Consider the following 27,603-nt stretch of genomic DNA (forward strand, 5'->3'; position numbering starts at 1 on the left):
CTGTTCTAGAATCTACGGAATTTTGGAAGATTACAACAATGCATCCACTATCTCTGCAGCCATCTCTTTTAGAACCCAAGGGTGTAGGCCATCAGGTCCAGGGAATTTGTTGGCTTTTAGTCCCATTAGTTTCTCAAATACTTTCTCTTTACTGATCTTAATTACTTTAAGTTCCTCACTCTCGTTAGCCCCTTGGTTCCCCACTATTTTTGGTATGTTTTTTGTGTCTTCTACTGTGAAGACAGATACAGAATATTTGTTTAAAGTCTCTGTCATTTCCTTATTAATTGCTCTCTTTTTTACAAACTTGTAGAAGCTCTTACAATCTGTTTTTATATTTTTTGCTAGTTTACTCTCATATTCTATTTTCTTCCTTTTTATCTATTTTTTGTCATCCTTTGATGGTTTTTAAAGCTTTCCCAATCCTCAGGCTTACTACTATTTTTTGCAACATTATAAGCCTCGTCTTTTAATCTAATACTATCCTTAATGTCTTTAGTTAGCCACGGATGGATCACTTTTCTCGTTTTTATTTCTCAATGGAATGTATATTCGTTGAGAATTTTGCAATATTTATTTAAATGTTTGCCGCTGCTTATTTACCATCATACCTTTTATTCTAATTTCCCAATCTACCTTAGCCAACTCACCCCTCATACCTATGTAACTGGCTTTATTTAAGTTTCAGACTCTAGTTTCAGATGTAAGTATTTCACTCTCAAACTCAATGTGAAATTCTATCATATTATGATCACTTTTCCCTAGAGGATCTTTTACTAGAAGATTACTAATTACCTCTGTCTCATTACACAATACAAGAGCTAAAACAGCCCGTTCCCTGGTTGGTTTCACGACGTACTGTTCTAGGAAACGGTCTCGAATGCATTCCATGAACTCGTCCTCCAGACTACCTTTGCCAATTTGATTTGCTCAGTGCATATGAAGATTAAAGACCCCACGATTATTGCATTACCTTTTTTTACAAGCTTCTATTATTTCTTGATTAATATTCTGTCCAATGATATAGGGGGCCTATAAACTACTCCCACCAGTGTTTTCTGCCTCTTGTTATTTCTTATCTCCATCCATACTGATTCTACTTCCTGACCTTCCGAGCCAAGATCCTTTCTCACTACTGTCCTTATGTCATCCTTTATCAGGGCTACCCCACCTCCTTTCCAGTCTGCCTGTCTTTTCAAAACGTCAAGTACCCTGGAATATTTTCAATTCAAGATGGCGACCGAGGCGGTCCGGAGCTAAGCACTCTCCTGCTTCGGACGGCCCGCACCCCCCCGCCGCCCGCTCCTGATGCCGGAGCAATGTGTTCGGCAAGTCGGGCGGAGGCAGCGCAGCCACGAAGACCCGCTTCGGCACGTCGCCCAGCAGCTCCTCGTCATGAATTTGTGTTTCGGACTAGGGGGGGGGGGGGGGGGAAAAAGAGAGCCGGGCATGGCGGTTGGAGGCCGGACGTGAGCGTGAGAGGCAGGCCCCAGGCCGTTGCAAATTTGAACTGGCGACAGTGCGGGAAGTTCGCAGTTCGAGGGGAAGGAGGGAGAGCCGGGCATGGAGACCGGAGGCCAGACGGTGAGCGTGAGAAGGACACCATATTGTGGAGCCGGCAACAGGGAGGGGGAGTCCGCGGAGACGGAGCGGCTGATGGACATCGCGTTCCCACTGCCATTGGACGCAATTGAATTGACTTTTACTGAACATGGCGCTGTAGAATAGCGACGTGTCTCTGAGCTCCCACAGCCTATTGTGGAAGTGATCGGGGAGTAAAAACATTCCATTGTAGTAATACATATGGCAAATAAAATTGATTTGATTTGATATTTAGTTCCCAACCATGGTCACCTTGCAACCACGTCTCTGTAATGGCTATTAGATCAAACCCATTTATCTCTATTTGTGCCACTAATTCGTCTATTTTGTTAGGAATGCTTCGTGCACTCAGATAAAGGGCCTTTAATTTTAACTTTTTACCATTACTCCCTGCTTTCACCTTATTTGCTGGCGCACTATTACTGTTAAACTCTCTGTCCCTTCCTGTCACACTCTGCTTATCTTTACCCAAATTGCTACGCTGCTCCATTGCCTTGACTTTTCTCTTTAGATATCTAAATTTCCCCTCACCTGACCTCTTCTCCCTCTTTTTAATTTAGTTATTCCCGCTCTAGTTATTCGATTCACCAGGACATTGGTCCCAGCCCAGTTTAAGTGGAGCCCGTCCCAACGAAACAGCTCTCCCTCTATCCCCAGTACTGGTACCAGTGCCCCATGAATCGAAACCCCTTCCTCCCCCACCACTTTGAGCCACGCATTTATCTCTCTGATCTGCTTGTCCCTATGCGCGTGGCTCAGATAACAATCCAGAGATTATTACCTTTGAGGTTCTGCATTTTAATTTGGACCCTAGTCCCTCAAACTCTCTCAGCAAGCCTCATTCCTAGTTCTACCTATGCCGTTGGCTCCTACATGGACCACGACAACTGGATCCTCCCCCTCCCACTCCAAATTTTTCTCCAGCCGCGAGGTGATATCCTTTACCCTGGCTGGCAACACAGCCTTCGGAACTTCCGGTCACGGCTGCAGAGAAGAGTATCTATCCTCCGATTATACTGTCCCCATACACTACAACATTCCTTTTCACCCCCCCCCCCACTTGAATTGCCTCCTGTACCACATCAGTTTGCTCATCCACCCTGCAGACTTTGCCCTCATCCACACAGGCAGCAAATACCTTGTACCTGTTGGACAAGGGCAAAGGCTCCTCCAGCACTGCACCTGGGGTCCCCTTACCTGCCTGAGTCACAGTCACACCCTCCTGTCCCTGACCACTAACCAGAACTGTACCACTACCTAACCCAAGGGGTGTGACTGCCTCCTGAATCAAAGTGTCCAGGTAACTTTCCCCCTCCCTGATGCCCCGCAATGTCTGCGCCTCAGACTCCAGCACAAAAACTCTGAGCTGAAGTTCCTCAAGATGCAAACACTTACTGCAGATATGGTCATCTGTGATCGTGATGCTCACCACAAACTCCCACATGCTGCAGTTGCGGCACACCATCTGCACTGCCATCCCTATATAACCCTTCTTTTATTTATTTAATTAATTAAAGTTTATTATTAACTTAGCTTATAGTTTAGTTTTTAACTAATACTTGATCTAGTTTAAGTTATAAGTAGGTTAAATTAAATATTTACCTGTAACACAAACCACTACAAGTACTGAAGGGAAAAAGCAGCACCTCTTTCCCCCTCTGCTCTGAATTCCCACTTTCTCAAAATTCCCAACTTTAACTCTGTTTAAGTGCACTCTGTTTAGGACCACTGTGTGCAAACCACTCTCATAGGTAAGGGGTATAGCTAAGAGTGGAACTAAGTGAGGGCAACCCCACTGAGCTAGACAATGGAGGAAAGGTGTTTGAGGAGGATGGTGTGGTCAACAGTGTCAAAGGCTGCAGAGAGGTCAAGGAGAACAAATAAGCAAAATGGACAGTGGTCATAGAAGATGTCATTTGTGACTTTGTTTAGGGCTGTTTTGCTGCAGTGGCAGGGATGAAACCTGTTTGGAGAGATCTAAACATGGCATTGTGGAAAGATGGTCACAGATTTTGAAGATGACAACACATTTAAGAACTTTGGAGACAAAAGGAAGTTTGGAGATTTGGCTGTAGTTTGCAAGGTCCGAGGGCTCGAGGACGTTTTTTTTTTTTTTTTTTTTTTTTTTTTTGAGGATGGGGTGAGGACAGTGATTTTGATGTTAGAAACTAAGAATTTCCCGTGCTAAAGTGGAGTCCAGATAAAGTTCCCCATAAAAAAAAATGTTCTTTACGGTCCAGAATGGACCAAATTATAATAAAAGTATTGTGGTGTACCGATCACAGAAAGGACACAATCCGCTTTCCGGTCCATAGACTCTAAATTAGGCGTCATGCCTTTAAGAAGGATCACACCTTTAAGAAACTCGATCTGCAACATAGTTAAGCCCAGAGCAGGGGAGGAGCAGTCGAAGCTGAGCACTGATGAAAGGCAGTCGTACTTTGTGTAGTCTCTGACTCCATTTTGTGTTCAGCATGCAGCCTCAACAATTAAACCTTTTCTGTTGAACCGCTCCGAGTTCAGTATTTTTTGCTAGGAGTACGTAGACTCCTACACTGGTGACCCCGACGCTCAGGACGACTCCTAAGCGTAACCATGGCTGACACAAACGCAGTTTCTATGAAGCTGCCGGAGTTCTGGGAGAACCTGGCCACCGCCTGGTTCCTTCAAGCCGAATCGCAATTCCGACTCCGCGGCATCACCGCCGACGCAACGATGTACGACTACCTCCTCGCCTCCCTGGGCAGCTCCACAATCACGAAAGTCTGGACAACACCACAAAACGCTCCAGAGGAAGGCAAGTACGCACATCTCAAAGCCGCGTTCATTAAAAAATTCACAGCCTCCCAATTCTTGCGCAACTGCCACCTCCTCGACCTCCCGGGCCTCGGTGACTCCATGCCGTCAGACTTGCTCTCACACATGCTTGCTCTGACCGACGAGAAACCGCCCGGCTCCCTCTTCCGCACGCTCTTTATCCACCAACTACCTCCCATCATCCGCCCGGCGATCGTGGCGTCCAGCCTCACGGACCTCGAGGCCCTGGCCGACGAAGCCGATAAGCTCCTGTCCGCCAGCTCCAACCACGCCGTCACCCCCGACCTGGCCTCCGCAGCGTCGGCGCGCGCTCCACCCTCTATCGCGCAGCCACACAGCTCGGCCACCAGGCCCCCACGTCCCCCAAGCCCTCCGACCCAGGGCTACTGCTACTTCCATACTCGGTTCGGCGCACGGGCACGCCGCTGCAGCCATCCCTGCACGTTTCCAACCACCCCCACACCGGCCTACACGATGGCCGTGGGGCAAGCAGGCGTGCTGCTGTACGTTACGGACAGCGCCTCCGGACGCCGTTTCCTATGCGACACGGGCGCGCAGCGCAGCATCACCCCCGCGTCTGCCCTCGAGATCCAGCGAGGCGGCTGCGGCCCTGCGCTGGCTGCCGCCAACGGCACCGACATCCGGACGTACGGCACCCGCACCGTCACCATTGACCTCACAGGCCGCCGCTACCACTGGGAGTTTATCACCGCCAAGGTGCTCTCCCCGCTTCTCAGTGCGGATTTCCTGTGCGCCCACGGCCTGTTGGTCGACAGGCCTCGGCACCGCCTCGTGGACATGAACACCATGTCACCTATCCCGGGTGCCATGGCCCCCCCACAACCCGCCAAAATGGCGTGGCAGTGCCGCGCCCACTCAACCGACGACTACTCAGCACTCCTGGCTGAGTTCCCAGCCCTCACCAACCCGACCTTCTCTGCGAAGGTTGCTAAGCACGGGGTAGAACACTTCATCCCCACCACAGGCCCACCGGTGTATGCCCACGCCCGCAGGCTGGACCCGGCCAAGCTGGAGATCGCGCGGGCCGAGTTCGCCACAATGGAACAGCTCGGCATCATTCGCCGCTCCAACAGCCCCTGGGCCTCCCCACTCCACATCATCACCAAACCCGATGGGGGATGGCGCCCCTGCGGGGACTACCGGCGCCTAAACGACGCCACCACGCCGGATCGGTACCCCATACCGCACATTCAAGACTTCTCGGCTAGACTGGCTGGCTGCTCAGTCTTCTCCAAAGTCGACCTGGTGCGCGGTTACCATCAGGTGCCAGTCCACCCTACGGACGTTCCCAAGACGGCCAAAATCACCCCTTTTGGGCTATTCGAGTTCCTCCGAATGCCTTTTGGCCCCAAAAACGCGGCCCAGGCCTTCCAGCGGCTCGTGGACTCGGTCCTCCGGGACCTGAAGTTCCTTTTTGTCTACCTGGATGACATCCTGGTAGCTAGTTCCTCCCAGCAGGAACACATCGAGCACCTCCGCACCCGGTTCCAGCGACTCAGTGAGCACGGGCTCATCATCAGCCCAGCCAAGTGCCAATTCGGCCTCAGCAGGATCGAATTCCTCAGCCACCACATCACGCAGGACGGAGCCATTCCCCTGCCCGCCAAGGTGCAAGCCGTCCAGCAGTTCCCCCGGCCTACCACCATTAAAGGCCTCCAGGAGTTCTTGGGGGATGATCAACTTTTACAACCGCTTCATTCCCGGAGCGGCCTCCCTCATGCGGCCCCTATACAAAGCCCTCCGGGGTAAGAAAGACAGAATGGCGATCGAGTGGTCGGCGGACATGTTGACCGCTTTCGACTCGACCAAAAAGGCGCTCGCCGACTGATATACCTATCAATTCGTCCAATGAAAAGCGACGAGTTAGGAAAGTAACTATAGGTTTTTATTGACTAAATAACAGAGCCCACCCTCATGGGTGATCGGATCCAGCAAGGAGGAATACCAGCCAGTCGACTACCTTTATACCTGGGCAGGTAGGTGGAGCCATGGGCGGAGTCAGTGATGGTCAGCCCAGGTATAACAGTGTGACAAGAGGCGACCTCGTATAGTGATACAACAGTGAGAACAGTGATAACAATATAACAGTGATAACTATAGTGTAACGATAGTGAACGATAAAAGTGGTTTACCACACCGACGCCACCATGCTCGCTCACCCACAGCCCAACACCAGGGTGGCCCTCACCACGGACACCTCCGACCACGCGGTCGGCGCCGTGTACGAACAGTGGGTCGATGGGGCCTGGCAACCGCTGGCCTTTTTCAGCCGCCAACTGCGCCCCCCGGAGGCCAAATACAGCGCCTTTGACCGCGAGCTCCTCGCACTGTACCTGGCAGTCTGCCATTTTAGATTTCTCCTGGAGGGCCGCCCCTTCACCGCGTTTGTCGACCACAAACCCCTGACATTCGCGATGGCGAAATCTGCGGACCCGCGGTCAGCCAGGCAACAATGCCAGCTCGCCGCGGTGTCCGAATTCACCACGGACATCCGGCATGTCTCCGGTCGAGACAACGTGGTGGCCGACTGCCTATCTGCCCCGCCGTCCACCTGGCAGTGGACTATGCTCAACTGGCAGCGGACTATGCTCAACTGGCAGCGGATCAACGCACCGACCCCGATCTGCTCTCCGCGCCCACAACCCTCCCAGGGCTGCGACTGACCGACGTCGCCTGCGGCCCGTCCGCCGTCACAGTCAAATGCGACACCTCCTTGGCGCAACCCCGCCCCGCAGTCCCGGCATCCTGGCGAAAACGGGTGTTCGACATCGTCCACGGCCTCTCACACCCCGGCACCCACACGTCCAGTGGACTGGTGGCCAACCGATTTGTCTGGCGCGGCCTGCACAAAGATGTGTGCGTCTGGTCCAGATCCTGCATAGCTTGCCAAAATCCACCAGCACGTCAAAGCCCCACTCGAGGAGTTCACCGTGCCAGAAAGAAGGTTTGACCATGTCCACATCGACCTCGTCGGCCCCCTGCCGCCATCACAAGGTCACACGCACCTGCTGACAATCGTGGACCGTACCACCCGCTGGCCCGAGGCCATTCCACTGACGTCCACCACCACCGCCGACATCGCGAGGGCGTTCATCGGTACCTGGGTCGCTCGGTTCGACGTTCCCTCCGACATGACGTCGGATAGGGGCCCGCAGTTCACCTCTGATCTGTGGGCCGCCATCGCCCGAAACCTCGGGGTGGCCGTTCACCGCACCACGGCTTACCACCCCCAAGCCAACGGACTGTGCGAGCGATTCCACAGGTCCATGAAGGCATCCCTCCGCGCCAGCCTCGAGGACGAGGCTTGGATCGACCGCCTCCCGTGGGTGCTACTCGGCCTACGCTCCGCGGTCAAGGAAGACCTGCAAGCCTCGGCGGCGGAACTCGTGTACGGCCAGCCGCTGCCCACCGCCACGACCCCCTGGTCGGCTGACCAGCAACACCGCGCTTTCGCCAACCGAGCACAACAGTTCGCTCCGGTACCCACCGGCCGGCACGGCGAACCAGCAACCCGCGTACCACCTAGCCTGCACATGGCCAAATTTGTTTTCGTGCGCCATGACGTCCACCGAGGACCTCTACGGCCCCCATACGACGGACCCTACAAGGTACTCCAGACGGGGAACAAGTTCTTCCTCCTCGAAGTGGGCGGCAGAACTGACAAGGTGTCGGTCGACCGGCTCAAGCTGGCGCACCTAGAGCCCAACGAACCCGTTCAAGTGGGCCAACCCCCACCGCGGGGCAGACCACCTAAGAGCCCGACGCGTCCGACCGCCCCGCTCCCGACACCAACCGCCAAGAGCCGTTCCGGCCGTGCCATCAAGCTGCCACGCCGGTTCGTACACTCCCTACTAGCGGATTCTGGGGGGGAGCTGTGTGGCGTGCCGATCACAGAAAGGACACAATCCGCTTTCCGGTCCGTAGACTATAAATCAGGCGTCATGCCTTTAAGAAGGATCACACCTTTAAGAAACTCAATCTGCAACATAGTTAAGCCCAGAGCGGGGGAGGAGCAGTCGAAGCTGGGCACTGATGAAAGGCAGTCGTACTTTGTGTAGTCTCTGACTCCATTTTGTGTTCAGCATGCAGCCTCAACAATTAAACCTTTTCTGTTCAACCTCTCCGAGTTCAGTATTTTTTGCTAGGAGTACGTAGACTCCTACAGTATTGACAAATTATGTAGATTATTAAACTGTAGTTGAACTGGTTACATTAAAACAAACCAGACTGGCAGAGACATATCAATGGCCTTCTCACTGTGATGCTGAGAAACAACTCATTGGATAAACTTACCCACTTTGTGTGAAGCCAAGACTGTTGTGACGTGAAGCTTGGAACACGGTTACAAGAACACTATAGTTAACTTCAATTGGTGTTTCTGTACAAACCTTTCCAATAACATCATTTCTGCTCAGCCTATCTTTATCCATCACAGTGATTATAATAGTCGTCTCTCGCAATATCTCTGTCGGTACATCGAACACAAAAGACTCATTAAAGATGGGGTTTAAACACCTCTTCATCACAGCTGTCTTCTTCTTCTCCACTTTCTTGTCTTTGTACATGAGCCAAACTTTGACGTAGGGATCTGTGAAGAAGGCAAACCATACAGGTCACAAAACAATTGGTCCAAATGATTTATTATGGCAATGGTAAATAACATGGTAGCTATATTGAGTGCCATTGCTGGCTTCTTGCTATAGCAATTGAGGAAAGCAAACAGGTATTAATATAATGCTGAGGAAACGCTTTCAAAATAAGAGCAGCCTGACTCCCTCCTGCTTATTCATAAACAGAAACAGCATCCAACTACATTAGATGATGCAAAGGAAACCTTCCTTTCACATCTGGGGCCTAGGGTTAAACCCAGTTGAGATTAATAAAAGGTTTGTCTATGGTCACTGCCATTTGTTAAAGAGTCTAACAGTAACGAGTTTGTGCTATTTCAACCCAGTTCCAAATGACCACAAATGATAAAGAACTGTTTGTAATTCAGCATTAGTTGCTGCTAAATTAGCATGTCACTCAGGCCATAAATACAAGATAAATAAGATTGTGGAAGGCTTTCAGCTCAGAAAAATCTAAAGCTCCCTCAACACATCATCCAACTATCACTTAAATGATTCCTAAATGTTCTCCTCCGCTACTCTACCTTGAAGTCCATTCCAAGTATTGGTCATTCTTTGCGTCAAGAACTTCCTGATATCCTACATTTTCCTTTGCAAGTTTAAATCTGTGCCCTCATCTTCTTGTCCCTATTGAAGGAGTTCCAGATTCACCTTTCTATACAGGTGTAAAATGGGCGTAACGTGGCCCAATTTGGTCCAAAGGACGCTTGAAGGACTTCCAACCCGATATTTTTCAGGCTTCCCTGCTGGCCACCTAAAACCGTATTAGGCTCCTCACATTTGTAAATGTGGAGCCTAGTGCCTGTTTTAGGAACCGTCTTGGAAATTGGATATCATGGAGCCCAACGCCTGCTCAGCTCCAGATTCCTCAGCTCCAGATTTTTCAGTGGTCACTGCAGCCTAAGCAACGGCTGCCAACAAAAGGTAAGTTTAAAATTTTTCTTTTTAAAACATTATCTAATTGAAGGTGTTTATGATTAAAGGAGTTGATCGGGTAAAGAGAGAGAAACTATTTCCTCTGGTGGGGGAGCCCAGAAAAACAGGGAAAACCTTAAGATTAGAACTAGGCCATTCAGGGGTGATGTCAGAAAGCACTTCTTCACACAAAGGGTAGTGAAAATCTGGAACTCTCTCCCCCAAAAAGCTGTTGAGGCTAGATCAATTGAAATTTTCAAAACTGAGATTGATAAATTTTTGTTAGGCAAGAGTATTAAGAGTTACAGAACCAAAATGTGTAGATGGAGTTCAGATACAGATCAGCCATGATCTGATTGAATTAACAAACTCAAGGGGCTGAATGGCCTACTCCTATTCCTAAGTTGCTATACAGCCAGGAGGAGCAGCAGAGTTCCCCCAACTCCCCAGTATCTCCATTGGCACCACCCCCTCACCTCTCAGTCGGGACTTATTTTCAGGTTGCTGACGTCGAGGCAAGCGAGGCGCTATTCATTTTCTTCAAATAGGTGAGCTGCCTGCGGAGGCCCAATAGACACCAGCACCTCGTCCAAATACTACTAACGAGGCCCAAGGCCCAATTTCAGGCCTCCTCGTTCTAACATGTGTTACAGGCATATCGCCGCCTTTATGCTCGAAACTGGTGAATTTCTACCCCATTGCAGTAGCAGTGTGATAGGAACGTTACTCTGCATTTGGATGGCGAATACTTCACCCAAGTGTGTCCGATGTGAATTATTTGACTCAACAATGATGAAACATTTCATTTCCAGTATTGACTTTCCTCAATTTTATGCACAATATTTATCTAGATTTATTTAAAATATTCCTCAATTTCTGTTAAATTAGAACTGATTTTCTTCCTGCATTACATGTTGAGTTTTGTACCATGGTATCTTACTGGCAAGTACACCCTTTGAGCTTATACTGGTGAATTTTTGAAGCATTGCAACTGGGTTGTATCGTACCTGACCTCAAAAAGAGTACACAACACTTGGTCACAATGGAACAATACATCCTTATTTACTATTCAAACTCAGTACATAAATATTTTTGCACTCACCTGATGTACCTCCTATGTCCATGGCTTTCAGATTCCTTGCCTTAATAATGTTCACAGTGATAGTGTTGGCAGTTGGGTTGTAACACAATGACAAGAGAAGTTCTCCTCGACTCCCCTGAAATAACCATCAAAGAGCCAAGTTATTCTCATTCGTGGTCACTTCTGAATTATCTGTGGGACAAAGGCTTCCTGGAAGTGATAAAGGGCTTATCCAGACATCCAAGAAGTGTTATAAGCCATAAGAGCAATGCTACAATAGTTTATATCTGTCATCAGAATCCTGAACCAAGACTTGAATTATGCTCCCAGCTATCCATTACTCTAGGGAAAATAACTACACTCTAAACTTCATGGGGATTTTATTCTCAGGCTGTTTAATAGTAGTGGACACCAATGACCAGTGCACTTTGTATTGCTGATAACTGGTGATGTTCATGCTGAAGGATTAAATGGACTTTGTTATAATCACTGCAAATTTACTAACTTTGCAAGAGATCTTCAGCATCCACGAACCAGCAGACAGGGCAGCATGAATTATTGCACCTCTAACAATGAAACACCCTCTCAGCACTGAACTGAAGCATCAGCCTAGATTTTGAGCTGAAGTTCTGCTGTATGGCTCAAACCAATCTCTAACCCCAAAGTGACAGTGTTCCCAGCCAAGCAACGAATGCTGTATGAAACAGAATTTTATAGTAAGGGGCAAGACATAGAAAGAGAATTTGATATGATTTCTCTACTAGAGAACCAGAAGCAAAGTCTACCATGCCATAGATGCCTTGAGTTATTAGAGTCTGAGGGAATTAAATCTATTTTCATCGGTGAAAGGAAGATTGAACGGGATAATGACCTAGTCATTCAATTGCTGAAAGGCAGAAGTACAAATGTTAGCAGTTTATTCACTTTAACCCATATTCACAGGACTAGACGTGAAAGCAAAATTAAAAAGCTTCAAGTGAGTCCAGAAATTAGAAAAAATTATGTTCTTTCACAGGGTAATAAGAAAATTCCTGGGATTTAATACATCAAAATATCTAAAAGCATTTCACGTGATTAATTACTTTTATAGTCCAATGACTGTTATGTAGGCAAATATGAGAGGCATTCTGTGCCAGCAAAGACCAACAAACAGAAATGAAATTAATGAGCAGTTCATTTTTTTTTAGTGGTATTGATTAAGAGAAGAATATTGGCTAAGACACAGAGAACTCCCTGCCCTCTTAATGGAACCATGGGATTTGTAACATCCACCTGTACAGACAGGTAGGGCTTTGGTTTAACATTTAATTCAAAGGATGTCACATCTGACAATACAGCACTCCTTCAGTGCTGCACCAGGTTATGTACTCAGAAAGACTGATGGATGTGTGGAACAGACTCTTGTCAAGAGCAATCAATATCACAATTAGGAAACCTAGTTAGGAACAGGATATTTGTAGACATAAATGATGGTTTTGGTTCTAATACATAAAAACGTTATTAGTGGAATGCAACTAGTTAGGGTTCAATAGCGTAGGGTGTAAAATTAAACTAATACCTTGGAGTTTCACTAAATTGCTTTCAGACACCAATTAAAACTTGCACAGTTTTCCTCCATCCTCACCCTTATCCCTAACCTCACCTCAGGTGATTATATTAACTGGGGGGAGTGTATAAGATTGAGAAGTTCAAATAATACATAGTCTGTTGGAAGGATGGGGCAAATAACCTTTTATCTTCTTTGAGAGTGACATTATACATGTTGCTTATGGTGCCCTCAGTAGTAGAGAATACAGATAAAATAGCATTCAACAGCAGACTGAGTGGCACATAAAGAGGGCATTTTATCTGTTTTGTGTGTTAATGAGGGAGCCAGGAATAATGAACACCCTTTCTAAAGTCAAGGTATATGGAGGTTTAGAATGAGGGGCCGTGTGGTTGATGCCTTCTGCCATCTTTATATCACCAGTTTCTAAAAGTATTCTCACTTTTCTACCCACTTTACCCTTCAAAGTTTGAACACTATTTTTCATAGTTTGATGTCTTCGAGTACAGTTCATGGCAGATGGTGAGTGTCTCATCAGCAGCCAGTGTGAAAGAAAAGTTTAAGAGGATGTCAACTGAAAACAACATTTTTCTTGCCAGTCCAGCAAGGAATACTTAATATTCCATATACTTTTCCTTCCTGAACTCAAAATCTTGACAGAAAATGATCAAACATATGGTTTTCATCTTTTACACTTCCTACCTGTCACAGTCAAGAGTCTGTATGCTAATAATCTGTGTAGGCCATAAGAATAAGAAAATATTTTTCAATGGGTGGGTCAGTACTAACTCCAGAGACAGTTAACAGTAATGTGAATCGATGGAAATCTTTTTGATGTTAAAGAAAATTCTAAAAAATACATGTTCATTCATGAAGTTGAGTTAATGAATCAATTTTAATTTTAATATGTATGTCATTGATTACATAAAAAATGAACATCTTAAGTTTCATATTTTTAGCAGGAATGACATTACAAAGCAGTGGATAAGTCATAACTTTGGATAGATTGTTGTAGAGGATAAGCCACTCACAATTTTCAAGCAGCACATTACAGACATCACATTGGTATGAAATTGCACCAGCTCTCCTATGCTGGAGAGGGCTTACAACAAGTAGGAATTAAATAGTGATGAACAGTCAAAGGTTGTCTGGTATTTTGTGGACATTTCTTTTATAGTGGAACCCTGATTATCCATATTTCCAGTATCCACAAGAATTTCTGTGGGAATTGGGGGTTACCTTTGCATAAACTAGCTAAAATGTAATTGAGCATTTTAATTTGCTTTTTCAACTCTGGGTTCTTGGTAAATCAGGATAAGTATCCATCACAATAACTTATCCAGATACCAAGTATTGAACAGAAATTACTATCCATGCAACTCTGCTCATTACAGTTTTGGACTTTTAGTACAGATATTCTGCTCGGTTTTATGGGCAAGACCAGACCTGTTGGGAGTCTTTACTCCCTATGAACGGAAGTGCGCCTTTACCTGTCCAATATTTAGTGAACTGTAGTGAGCTCAGGGGTTGAACATAGAAACATAGAAGATAGGAGCAGCAGTAAGCCATTCGGCCCCTCGAGCTTGCTCCGCCATTCAATGAGATCATGACTGATCATCCAAACTCAGTACCCTGTCCCTGCCTTCTCCCCATATCCCATAGAATAGAAACTACTGTCACTGCATTTCAGCTTATTGGATATGCTACTGCCTCCACGTGGTTCCCTTGACTTCAGAGGCAGTAGAATAAATACTCTATCAGATCATGAAAACTACCAAACAGATTTAGTAAATAGATGAGTGAACAAATGGCAAGGACAAATAGTATGCTAACAGCAATATGCAAACTATTCCACCTAGTATATGTAGAAAACGAGAGTGTGTGTGTGTGTGTGTGTGTGTGTGTGTGTGTGTGTGTGTGTGGGGGGGGGGGGGGGAGAAAGAGGGCTTGATATCAGCCAATTTCCATTATCCATCAAGGAATCTCCTTAATTAAGGTGGAAATGGCATCTCATTGCGATTAACGAGGGGCAGGTTTCTGCAATGGGGTCAACAAAACTGAAATTGCCCAAAGACATTGCAAGACTCTTACATTCCCGAACAAATAGGAAGACTTTATTTCCATCAGATCCAAATTCCAGAGGTGAAATACCAGTGAATAATCCATTGCACCACCCAGCCTCTTTTTTAAAATCCGTTTTCTACAACTTCACTCTCATATTTCTGATCCAAGGTGGCAGTGCCTATGACAGGTGGTGAGAACCAACACAAAGGAAAAACCTACTTGACCTCGTCCTCACCAATCTACCTGTTGCAGATGCATCTGTCCATGACAGTATTGGTAGCAGTGACCACCGCACAGTCATTGTGGAGACGAAATCCTGTCTTTACACTGAGGACACCCTCCATCGTGTTGTGGGGCACTGCCACCGTGCTAAATGGGATAGATTCAGAAAAGATCTAGCAGCTCAAAACTGGGCATCCATGAGGTGCTGTGGGCCAACAGCAGCAGCAGAATTGTATTCCACCACAATCTAACCTCATGGCCTGGCATATCCCTCACTCTACCATTACCATCAAGCCAGGGGATCAACCCTGGTTCAATAAGGAGTGTAGAAGAGCATGCCAGGAGCAGCACCAGGCGTACCTAAAAAGGAGGTGCCAACCTGGGGAAGCTGTAACACAGGACTACATGCATGTTAAAAAGTGGAAGCAGCATGCTATAGACGGGACTAGGCGATCCCACAATCAACGGATCAAATCAAAGCTCTGCAGTCCTGCCACATCCAGTCGTGACTGGTGGCGGACCATTAAACAACTAACGGGAGGAGGAGGCTCCATGAATATCTCCACCCTCAATGATGGTGGAGCCCAAAATGTGAGTGCAAAAGACAAGGTTGAAGCGTTTGCAACCATCTTCAGCTAGAAGTGCCAGGTGGATGATCCATATCGGCCAATTCCTGAGGTCCCCACCGTCACAGAAGCCAGTCTTCAGCCAATTCGATTCACTCCACATGATATCAAGAAACAGCTGAGCCCTATTAGTCTACTCTCAATCATCAGCAAACTGCTGGAACGTGTTATTGACAGTGCTATCAAATGGCACTTACTCACCAATAACCTGCTCACGGATGCCCAGTTGGGTTCTGCCAAGACCACTCGGCTTCCGATCTCATTACAGCCTTGGTCCAAACATGGACAAAAGAGCTGAATTCCAGAGGGGAGGTGAGAGTGACTGCCCTTGACATCAAGGCAGCATTTGACCGAGTGTGGCATCAAGGTGCCCTAGTAAAACTGAAGTCAATGGGAATCGGGGCGGGGGGGGAAAAGGAGCTCCACTGGCTCGAGTCATACCTAGCACAAAGGAAGATGGTTGTGGTGCTTGAAGGTCAATTACAGTCCCAGGACATCGCTGCAGGTGTTCCTCAGGGCAGTGTCCTAGTCCCAAACATCAGCAGCTGCTTCATCAATGACCTTCCCACCAACATAAGGTCCGAAATGGGGATATTCACTGATGACAGCACAGTATTCAGTGCCATTCACAACTCCTCAGATAATGAAGCAGTTCATGCCCACATGCAACAAGACCTGGACGACGTTGCTGATAAGTGGCAGGTAACATTCACGCCACAGAAGTGCCAGGCAATGACTATCTCCAACAAGCGAGAGTCTAACCACTGCCCCTTGATATTCAACAGCATTACCATCGCCGAATCTCCCACCATCAACATCCTGGGGGTCACCATTGACCAGAAACTTAACTAGACCAGCCACATAAATACTGTGGCAACAAGTGTAGGTCAGAAGCTAGGTATTCTATGGTGAGTGTCTCACCTCCTGACTCCCCAAAGCCTTTCCATCATATACAAGGTACAAGTAAGGAGTGTGATGGAATACTCTCCACTTGCCTGGATGAGTGCAGCTCCAACAACAGTCAAGAAGCTCAACACCATCCAGGACAAAGCAGCCCGCTTGATTGGCACCCCATCCACCACCTTAAACATTCACTCCCTCCACCACTGGCGTACCGTGGCTGCAGTGTGCATCATCTACAAGATGCACTGCAGCAACTCGCCAAGGCTTCTTTGGCAGCACCTCCCAAACCCGCAACCTCTTCCACCTAGAAGGACAAGGGCAGCAGGTGCATGGGAACACCGCCACCTCCAAGTTCCCCTCCACATTACACACCATCCTGACTTAGAAGTATATCGCCAATCCTTTATCGTTGCTGGGTCAAAATCCTGGAACTCCCTACCTAACAGCACGGTGGGAGTATCTTCACCACACGGACTGCAGCGGTTCAAGGCGGCGGCTCACCGCCACCTTCTGAAGGGCAATTAGGGATGGGCAATAAATGCTGGCCTTGCCAGCGACGCCCACATCCTATAAATGAATTTAACAAAAGGTCTGATTGGCAACTCAACTGACCAATCCCAGGACACAGGAAACTGGAAGGGTGTCAGATTTCAAGCCTTTGTTTTCCTGTTCAGTTAAATAAGAGCACACAGAGGGAGTCTACAGATGGTCTGCATTTATCTGGTAAGGAGGTGGGGCACCAGATTGAATTTTCTCTCCGTGTGTAGTGCTGACTAGATTCAGGGAGAATGCTAGTCAGAAGTAAATTTAGCCTACTAATAGCGGTGGCATGTCGCACGCTCTTATTTTCTATTATGAGGATGTTAGAAAATAAGTTAAAATTCATTGTAATTATTTCATTGTTTATTCATATATTAAGTGAAAAAGGAATTAGCTTGCTGATTTATACGTGGCTTCATCACATCAGTTCACCCTTCGGAAGACTGGAGAAACACACATGGGGGCACATGTAAGATGATGATATCCAGTTCATATGCAAGGGATGCTCATTGCTACAACCCTGGAACACACTATTGTATGGCTAGAAATTGAATAGTAAAGGTACATTGCTGATTGTAAGGGACTTGGGGTCTGCTTACGGGAGCGACTACTGATGCTGAACCTGAGAGAATACCTGTTGCAGACACAAAATTTGTTGACATTCACCTACGCTGTACTCCTTTTTTGAGCTTCGTTTCACATCTTGCTTTTATGATTCACACACCAACCTTACAAATGCTGACACAGGTCCCCAAAAAGCCAACAACTGAAAAAACAACTGAAACTCAAACAGCTATAAACATAAGCCTACAACCAACACCATTGCTTGAAATTCAATAGTCTTACTTATATGAAAACAAAAGACAACAGTGGAACGTGAGCATATAACTTAAGCTGCATGCATACCCAATTTGCCATTGGGTTGTATTATTGGGAAAAACACGAATGTATACAAAAGTTTGATTTTCGTAATTGGGGGGTGGGGGGGGGGGGGGCGGGGGAGTGAATCAGGGTACTTGTTCCCAAGGAAATGTTGATACTTTTTTGGTACATTTGTAGCATTTTGGAGTCATATGTAATTCTAGTTTCCAAGCCAAAATTAATGCTGAGTAGAGCACAGTTGATGCGCAGGATAGTTCCATAGTTCCAATACATCTGCACAAAGGAACACACTTGAGAAATGACTAAAAAAGGCACTTCAAGCTCATCTCTTATAGAATCTTATAGCACGGGAGGCCTGTCACGCCTGTGCCGGCTCTTTGAAAAAGCTGTCCAATTTAATTTCACACCCCAACTTTTTCCCATAACCCTGAAATTAGTCCTCTTCGTACATGTCCAATTGCCTTTTGAAATTTCCTGTGGAATCTCATTCCATCATCCTTTCAGGTAGTGCGTTCCAGATATTAACAACCCTTTGTGAAAAAATTTCTCATTTCCCCTCTAGGTTTTTTGACAATTATTTTAAACCTATGACACACTTGCTAGAGAAATGATTTCTCCCTAGTTGCTCTCTCAAAACCCCTCAAAATTTTGAATCTCTTTATTAGGTTTCCCTTCTCTGCTCTAAGGAGAACAATCCAATCTCTCCATATAACTGAACTCCCACATCCCTGATACCAACTCAGTAAAACTTCTCTGTACCCTCTCCAGGGCCTCGACATTCTTCCTAAAGTGTGGTGCCCAGAATTGTACACAATATTCCAGCTGAGGCCTAATCAGAGACCCTGAATTTGCAGCGTACTCTGAGTACGCCGTCGTATCCCCTTTGAAATGCCCCAAAAGTTTGGGATTTCCGCATGAAATCCAGAACTTGTTGACAGGCCATCTGTGGGGGCCACGGAAAAGCAATCGCTGGCGCAGAGTCACTGACTGTCCAACAATTGCACACGGAAGTCTTATGGTTGGTGCAAGCAGGCACAGGGTCTGTTTGCATCAGCGTAAGGGGGATATCCAAGTCATTAATTAAACATTTTCGTATCCTAAATTATGCACACACTGTATGAACTGAATTTATGCAAATATTGGCCTGAATTACAGTTTTAATGGTGTATAAAATTATCAAAAGCTTACATGTTTAGTGAGGTTGGTGGAATGAAGGTAATTATGAATAAAGTTCCAATTCTGTACATTGTATAATTATTAGATTTGGGGATTCCATTGCATCCCATTAGGGGATTCCCTTCGTAAATAAATGAAATGGAATTCTACTTATTAATTGGAGGACCAGGGCCATGTGATCCCAGGTATGCTTCCGCACCGCCTGCGTCACTGGGATCCGTGGGCCATTACTCTGCCCTCCGCCTCGAGGCCTGACGCCGCAATTTTTCGCAGCCTGGCTGCTAGCAGGTACTTTCGTAATTCTTTCGCGGGTTGGAGGTGTACTCTGGAGGAACGCCACCAACCACAATTTCTAGCCCAAAGATTTGTAAACGTTTAGCTTAACTTTTTTTAAAAATTTGTATTATGGGATGTGGGTGTCGCTGGCAAGGCCAGCATTTATTGTCCATCCTTAATTGCCCTTGAGAAGGTGGTGGTGAGCCGCCTTCTTGAACCGCTGCACGGTGCTGTTAGGGAGGGAGTTCCAGGATTTTGACCCAGCGACGATGAAGGATCAGCGATATAGTTCTAAGTCAGGATGGTGTGTGACTTGGAGGTGGTGGTGTTCCCATGCAGCTGCTGCCCTTGTCCTTCTAGGTAGACGAGGTCGCGGGTTTGGGAGGTGCTGCCGAAGAAGCCTTGGCGAGTTGCTGCAGTGCATCTTGTAGATGGTACACACTGCAGCCACGGTGCGCCGGTGGTGGAGGGAGTGAATGTTTAAGGTGCTGGATGGGGTGCCAATCAAGCGAGTTGCTTTGTCCTGGATGGTGTCGAGCTTCTTGAGTGTTTAAGGTGGTGTGGACTGCTTCATTATCTGAGGAGTTGTGAATGGCACTGAACACTGTGCAGTCATCAGCGAACATCCCCAGTTCTGACCTTATGTTGGAGGGAAGGTCATTGACGTAGCAGGACGAAGCAGCTGAAGATGGTTGGGCCTAGGACACTGCCCTGAGGAACTCCTGCAGCGATGTCCTGGGGTTGTGATGATTGACCTTCAATCACCACAACCATCTTCCTTTGTGCTAAGCATGACTCTAGCCAGTCAAGAGTTCCCCCCACCCCCCGATTCCCAATGACTTCAGTTTTACTAGGCCTCCTTGATGCCACACTCGGTCAAATGCTGCCTTGATGTCAAGGGCAGTCACTCTCACCTCACCTCTGGAATTCAGCTCTTTTGTCCATGTTTGGACAAAGGCTGTAATGAGGTCGGGAGCCGAGTGGTCTTGGCGGAACTCAAACTGGGCATCACTGAGCAGGTTACTGGTGAGTAAGTGCCACTTGATAGCACTGTTGATGACACCTACCATCACTTTGCTGATGATTGAGAGTAGACTGATGGGGTGTTAATTGGCCAGATTCGATTTGTCCTGCTTTGTGGCCAGGACATAACTGGGCAATTTTCCACATTGTCAGATAGATACCAGTGTTGTAGCTGTACTAGAACAGCTTGGCTAGAGGCGTGGCTAGTTCTGGAGCACAAGTCTTCAGCACGATAGCCGAGATGTTGTCGGGGCCCATAGCCTTTGCTGTATCCAGTGTGCTCAGCCGTTTCTTGATATCATGTAGAGTGAATCGAATTGGCTGAAGACTGGCTTCTGTGATGGTGGGGACCACAGGAGTAGTCTGATATGGAACATCCACACGACACTTCTGGCTGAAGATGGTTGCAAACGCTTCAGCCTTGTCTTTTGCACTCACGTGCTGGGCTGCACCATCATTGAGGATGGGGATATTCATGGAGCCGCCTCCTCCCGTTAGTTGTTTAATGGTCCACCACCATTCACGACTGGATGTGGCAGGACTGCAGAGCTTTGATCTGATCCGTTGATTGTGGGATCGCTTAGCCCTGTCTTTAACATGCCGCTTCTGCTTTTTAGCATGCATGTAGTCCTGTGTTGCATCTTCCCCAGGTTGGCACCTCATTTTTAGGTATGCCTGGTGCTGCTCCTGGCATGCTCTTCGACACTCCTTATTGAATCAGGGTTGATCCCCTGGCTTGATGGTAATGGTAGAGTGAGGGATATGCCGGGCCATGAGGTTACGGATTGTGGTGGAATACAATTCTGCTGCCGTTGATGGTCCACAGCGCCTCATGTATGCCCAGTTTATGCGCTGCTAGATCTGTTCTCAATCTATCCTATTTAGCACGGTGGTAGTGCCACACAACACGATGGAGGATGTCCTCAGTGTGAAGACGGGACTTAGTCTCCACAATGACTGTGTGGTGGTCACTGCTACCAATACTGTCATGGACAGATGCATCTGCGACAGGTAGATTGGCGAGGATGAGGTCAAGCAAGTTTTTCCCCTCGGGTTGGTTCTCTCACCACCTGTCGCAGACCCAGACTGACAGCTATGTCCTTCAGGACTCTGCCAGCTCGGTCAGTAGTAGTGCTACCAAGCCACTCTTGGTGATGGACATTGAAGTCCCCCACCCAGAGTACATTCTGTGCCCTTGCTTCTTCGAAGTGGTGTTCAACATGGAGGAGTACTGATTCATCAGCTGAGGGAAGGTGGTAATCAGCAGGAGGTTTCCTTGCCCAGGAGACTTCATGGGGTCCAGAGTTCATGTTGAGGACTCCCAGGGCCACTCCTTCCCGACTGTATACCACTGTGCCGCCACCCCTGGTGGGTCTGTCCTGCCAGTGGGACAGGACATACCCAGGGATAGTGATGGAGGAGTTTGGGACATTGGCTGAAAGGTATGATTCTGCGAGTATGACTATGTCAGGCTGTTGCTCTCCCAATTTTGGCACAAGTCCCCAGATGTTGGTGAGGAGGACTTTGCAGGGTTGACTGGGCTGGGTGCGCCGTTGCCGTGTTCGTAACCGGTGCCGAGGTCGAAACCGTCCAGTTTCATTCTCATTATTGTGTTTCGTAGCAATTTTTTTTTACAACTGAGTGGCTTGCTAGGCCATTTCAGAGGGAAGTTAAGGGCCTGGAGTCACATATTGGCCAGACCAGGTAAGGACAGCAGATTTCCTTCCCTAAAGGGCATTATTAATCAGATGGGTTTTTTACGACAATCCGATAGTTTCATGGCTACCATTACGGATACTAGCTTTTTATTCCAGATTGAATTTAAATTCCTCAGCAGCAGTGGTGGGATTTGAACTAACGTCTCTGATCATTAGTTCAGGCCTCTGGATTACTAGCCCAGTGACATTACCACTATGTTACCGTTACCCTTCCTTGTATTTGTATTTACTGCCCCTATTTACAAAGCCAAGTATCCCACAAGTTTTCTTAACCACCTTATGAACTTGCCCTGCCACCTTCAAAGATTTGTGATTATGCACCCCTAGGTCCCTCTGTTCTTGCACTCCCCTCAAAATAATATAATTTAGATTATACTGCCTCTCCCATGTGTTTTCTCCCAAAGTGCATCACTTCATACTTACCCACATTAAATTGCATCTGCCATGTGTCTGCCCATGTCCTCCTGAAGTTTACTACTATTATGCTCACTATTTACTATGTTGCCAAGTTTTGTATCGAACACAAACTTCAAAATTGTACTCCCTATACCAAAGTCCAGGTCATTTATATATAAGTAAAGCAATGGAACCTCACTGCATACTTCTCTCTAGTCGGAAAAACATCCGTTGATCACCATTCTCTGCTCCTATCCCTTAGCCAGTTTTGTACCCAAGTTACCACCGTCCCTTTAATACCACGTGCTTCTAATTTCCAAATAAGTCTGTTATGAGGTACTTTATCAACTGCACTACTTACATCAGCCCTCTTTGTAACTTCATCAAAGAACTCAATCAGGTTAGTCAGACACGATTTGCCTTTAACAAATCCATGTGGCTGTCCCTTATTAACCAATGCTTCCCCAAGTGAGAATTAATTTTGTCCTTGACTATGGTCTCTAGTAATTTTCCCACCACTGATGTTAGACTGACTGGCCTGTAGTTATCAGGTTTATCCCTCTCCCCTTTTTTGAACAGGGGTGTAACATTTATAGTCCTCCAGTCCTCTGGAATCACTACAATATCCAAGGCAGATTGAAAGATTGTGGTCAGAGCTTCTGGTATCTCCATCCTAGCTTCCTTCAGCAACTTGGGATGCATCCCATCTGGACCGGGTGACTTGTTAACTGAGTGATGCTAACCTATTTAGTACCTCTTTTCTATCTATTTTTATCCTATCCTATATCTCTACTGCCCCCTCCTCTACTCTGACATTAACTTCATCCTCTTCTTCTGTGAAGACAGATGCAAAGTATTCATTCAGTACCTCAGTCATGCCCTCTGGCTCCACAAGATGATTTCCTTTTTTGTCCCTAATCAGCCCCACCATTCCTTTAACTATTCTTTTACCTTTTATATGTTAATACAAGATTTTTGGGTTCCCTTTTATGTTACCTGCTAATATTTCCTCATACTCTCTCTTTGCCCTGCTTATATCCATTTTTAATTTCCCCCCGCACACTGTGTATTCTGCCTAGTTTTTGATTGTATTCTATACCTGACATTTGTCATAAACCTCTTGTTTTATTTTAACCTCTATTTCCTTTATCATCCAAGGAGCTCTAGCTATGGATTCCTCATCTTTCCTTCTTATTGGAATATGCTTGGTTTGTACCTGAACTATCTGACTTGAGGGCCTGCTATTGCTCACTTACTGTTTTACTGGCCAATCTTTGTTTCCAGTCCACCTGTGCCAGATCCCTTCTCAAATCACTGAAATTGGCTCTCTTCCAATTGGGTATTATCACCTTTAATTTTTCTTTGTCCCTTTCCATAACTATTTTAAACTAATTATATTATGATCACTATTACCCAGATGTTCTCCCAGTGAAACACACTCCACTTGCCCTACTTCATTCCCAAGAACTAGATCCAGCACTGCCTCATTCCTCGTTGGGCTAGAAACATATTGATTGAGAAAGTTCTCCTGTACACATTTTAAGAATTCTTCACCCTCCTTGCCCCTCACACTGCTGTTTCCCCAGTTTATATTAGGGAAATTGAAGTCTCCTATTATTTTATATTTCTCTGCAATTTGCCTACAGATTTGCTCCTCCATCGCCTCACTATTCTCACACCCAGCAATGTAACAGCTCCTTTTCTGTTCCTTAACTCTTAACAAATATTTTTTATCCATTCATGGGATAATGCCGTCGCTGGCATGGCCAGCATTTATTGCCCATCCCTAATTGCCCTCGAGAAGGTGGTGGTGAGCTGCCTTCTTGAACCGCTGCAGTCTGCGTGGTGAAGGTACTCCCAACAGTGCTGTTAAGTAGGGAGCTCCAGGATTTTGACCCAGCGATGATGAAGGAGTGGCGCTATATTTCCAAGTCAGGATGCTGTGTAACTTGGAGGTGATGGTGTTCTCATGTGCCTGCTGCCTTTGTCCTTCTAGGTGGTAGAGGTCGCGCGTCTGGGAGGTGCTGTCGAAGAAGCCTTAGCAAGTTGCTACAGTGCATCTTGTAGATGGTACACACTCCAGCCATGGTGCGCCAGTGGTGGAGGGAGTGAATGTTTAAGGTGGTGGATGGAGTAACCAAATAGATTCAGTCTTTAAACCCTCTAGTATAATGTCCCTCTGTAGAACTGTAATATTACACTTGATCAATACTATCACTCTCCCGCCTTTCTTTTTCTCTTCTCTACCCCTCCTGAATATATTGTAGCCAGGAATGTTTAGTTCCCATTCCTGCCCATGTTTAAGCCAGGTCTCCGTTAAAGCAACTATATCATGACGCCATATGGCAACTTGCACCTGTAGCTCGTCAACCTTATTTGTAACACTCCTCGCATTAGCACACATGCATTCGAACACCATGCTAGTCTGCTTTCTTTCTCCATTTACTTCCTGCTCTCTACACTATTCTTTGTTCTGTTGCTGTTTGTCCCCTCTCGTTTTCTATGCACCTTGGGCTGAATTTTGTCAATGGGGACGTGATGGAGGCGGGACTCCCACATTTTGGGTTGTAGTCCCGCCTCCATTGATTTGTGGCCAACCCACACGATTTTCCCTTGTTGAGCCCGCTAAGCGGACTCAGCGGGCCAATTAAGGGACACCTGGTTACAGGTGACACCAGGGATTGACATTTCATCTGTCAAGGAGCTTTTGACAGATGAAAAATCTGTGTTTGACAGCTCTGTGAAACTCAACACTGATAATCTGACTTCTAACTTGAGTCCTTTACACAGACTCAGTTAGAAATCTCTCAAGAACAGAAAGCAGAATGCTGCAAATTTTGACAGCTCGCAGCCTTCTGCGCCGGTGAGATGAGGGACTCCAGAGACCTGAAGGAAGGAAGCCTGCATTAGTAAGTAAAGTAAGTAAAACTTATTTAAACACTTAACACACACTAAACACACTTACCTCTGCACTCATGCACCCATCACTCACCTGAACACCGGACATCTCGAACCCTCCAAGCCCTTCAGCCCGCCGGTCCGCCTCGCTAACTTGGCGTGGTTTGAAGCCGTCGGGAAGCCCACACTTCAGGGCTAAAAATAGGGATTAGGCCAAAAACTGCCCGTTAACAGGCAGTTATAATTGGCACCAATCCCCTTCCCGCCTCGGGGAGGCGGCTCCCAGCATAGGTCAGGTACCCGCCTCCTGGGAAACGGGCATGGAGGCAGGTTGGGGGCGGGAAGGGTTCGTGCCCCCCGATTCTGCAATTTTAACACCCCACACGCCTCCATTCCTGCCTCCACGGCCCTGGGAAATTCAAGCCCCTTGTCTCTCCTCTCTGCTGCTGCGTCCTGGTGCTTCATCCCCTGCGAAATTACTTTAAACCCTCCTCCGCAGTACTAGTCAACCTCCCCGCGAGGACATTGGTCCCAGCCTTGTTCAGGTGCAATCCGTCCGGCTAGATTACTTCAAAGAGATTAAGACAGGGGGACACAAATTTTAGTAAAAAGTACATTTATAATTATTAGGAAGAACTTATTTACCCAAAGAGCAATAAATATTTGGAATAAGCTGCCAGGAAACATAATAGAGACAAAAATGCCTATATTATAATCTAGCAACATAATTACTGAGACACTGTGCTTGCGGTATGTGTTAAAAGCTGCAAAACAAGGCTAGTACAGGAAACTTTGTGCTATCCGGCACCCACGGGACTGAGCTGCTGCCGTTGCCTAAAAGGTGCCGTACTCTCCAGAGTTAATGTTGAGAGATACGGAGATTCTTATCTCCGTATTTGACAACAAACACTGTTGCTTAGCAACAGCTTCTAAACACTCGGGTGTGGCCCTAAAGCTCTGTAGCTGAAGCTGTTGCTATAGCTACAGACCTTGCACAGCTTGACTGTTCAAACAAAGCAAAAAAAACAAACAAAAAGAATAAAAAACGGCTGCTGATTTTTGCCGGTGGCTCCAGATTGCCGGATAGCTCACCTCCGGATAGCACAAAGTTTCCTGTACGAAGGAAAGTTGAGTGTTACTTACACTTCCATCACTGCATGGCTTTAGTTCTTTCCAGAATGTTTGTGTCTGTGTCAAGTCCACCTTGTTTAACGGTAATGACACCTCTCCGATGGGATCATTTCGACTGAAACGATCATAATCCAGGACTTGAAGGTACAGCACTCTCTGCACCACCTTCTCATAGGGGAAACCTGAGGGTGGAAAAGAAAGCCTACAGCTGTCATACAACAGGGAGAAGGAAAATGTGTACTTCAGGGATACAGAAACAAACAGTGGAGTTGGCATTCAGATTTCAGTAAAATATGAAATCTTTATACTCCCAGCATTATAAAGCATATTTGAGCAGTGGAAAATACCCTGTACAACTGTAAAGCATCTGTACAATAAAGATTCTGTTCTTCCAGACTTGGGTTGTACCTGCATGTGTAACACTTGGCTGAAGTATTGGTGGCTCGGAGTATCTTGGGACAGGCAGTAGTTATACAGGGTATTGGTGAGGCCACACCTAGAATACTGCGTGCAGTTTTGGTTTCCATATTTAAGAAAAGATATACTTGCTCTCGAGTCAGTTCAGAGAAGGTTCACTCGGTTGATTCCGGAGATGATGGGGTTGACATATGAGGAAAGGTTGAGTAGGTTGGGACTCTACTCATTGGAGTTCAGAAGAATGAGAGGCGATCTTATCGAAACATACAAGATTGTGAGGGGGCTTGATCGGGTGGATGCGGTGAGGATGTTTCCACTGATGGGTGAGACTAGAACTAGGGGGCATAATCTAAGAATAAGGGGCTGCCCTTTCAAAACTGAGATGAGGAGAAACTTCTTCACTCAGAGGGTAGTAAATCTATGGAATTTGCTACCCCAGAGAACTGCGGAAGCTGCAACATTAAATAAATTTAAAATGGAGATAGACAGTTTCCTAGCAGATAAGGGAATTAGGGGTTACGGGGAGAGGGCAGGGAAGTGGACGTGAGTCTAGATTCGGATCAGCCATGATCCTATTGAATGGCGGAGCAGGCCCGAGGGGCCGTATGGCCTACTCCGGCTCCTACTTCTTATGTTCTTATAGTAGCAAGAGCAATCGGAGTTGATAAATTAAGAGTGTTGCACAAGTATAGCACACAACAATAAAGCACATTGGTGTAAG

The 27,603-nt window shown here is 46.7% G+C and overlaps 1 protein-coding gene across 3 annotated transcripts in view; it reads right to left on the reverse strand.

The window, feature by feature from the left end:
- Window positions 1-27,603, reverse strand: part of LOC147106719 (synaptotagmin-7-like) — an 890,706-nt gene that overhangs the window by 7,501 nt on the left and 855,602 nt on the right. For 2 of the 3 annotated variants that reach the window (XM_086007777.1, XM_086007775.1), the window contains 3 exons: window positions 26,478-26,647; window positions 11,086-11,200; window positions 8,829-9,028 (listed from right to left, as the gene is read on the reverse strand). In XM_086007777.1, the coding sequence (XP_085863903.1) occupies window positions 8,829-9,028; window positions 11,086-11,200; window positions 26,478-26,647 (485 nt within the window). The remainder of the gene's footprint in view (window positions 1-8,828; window positions 9,029-11,085; window positions 11,201-26,477; window positions 26,648-27,603) is intronic. The other variant, XM_086007776.1, reaches the window with a different exon arrangement.

Source organism: Somniosus microcephalus, chromosome 15 (assembly GCF_052327205.1).
Source record: "Somniosus microcephalus isolate GS21.2 chromosome 15, FLI_Smic_1.0, whole genome shotgun sequence".
Lineage (NCBI taxonomy): Eukaryota > Metazoa > Chordata > Chondrichthyes > Squaliformes > Somniosidae > Somniosus > Somniosus microcephalus.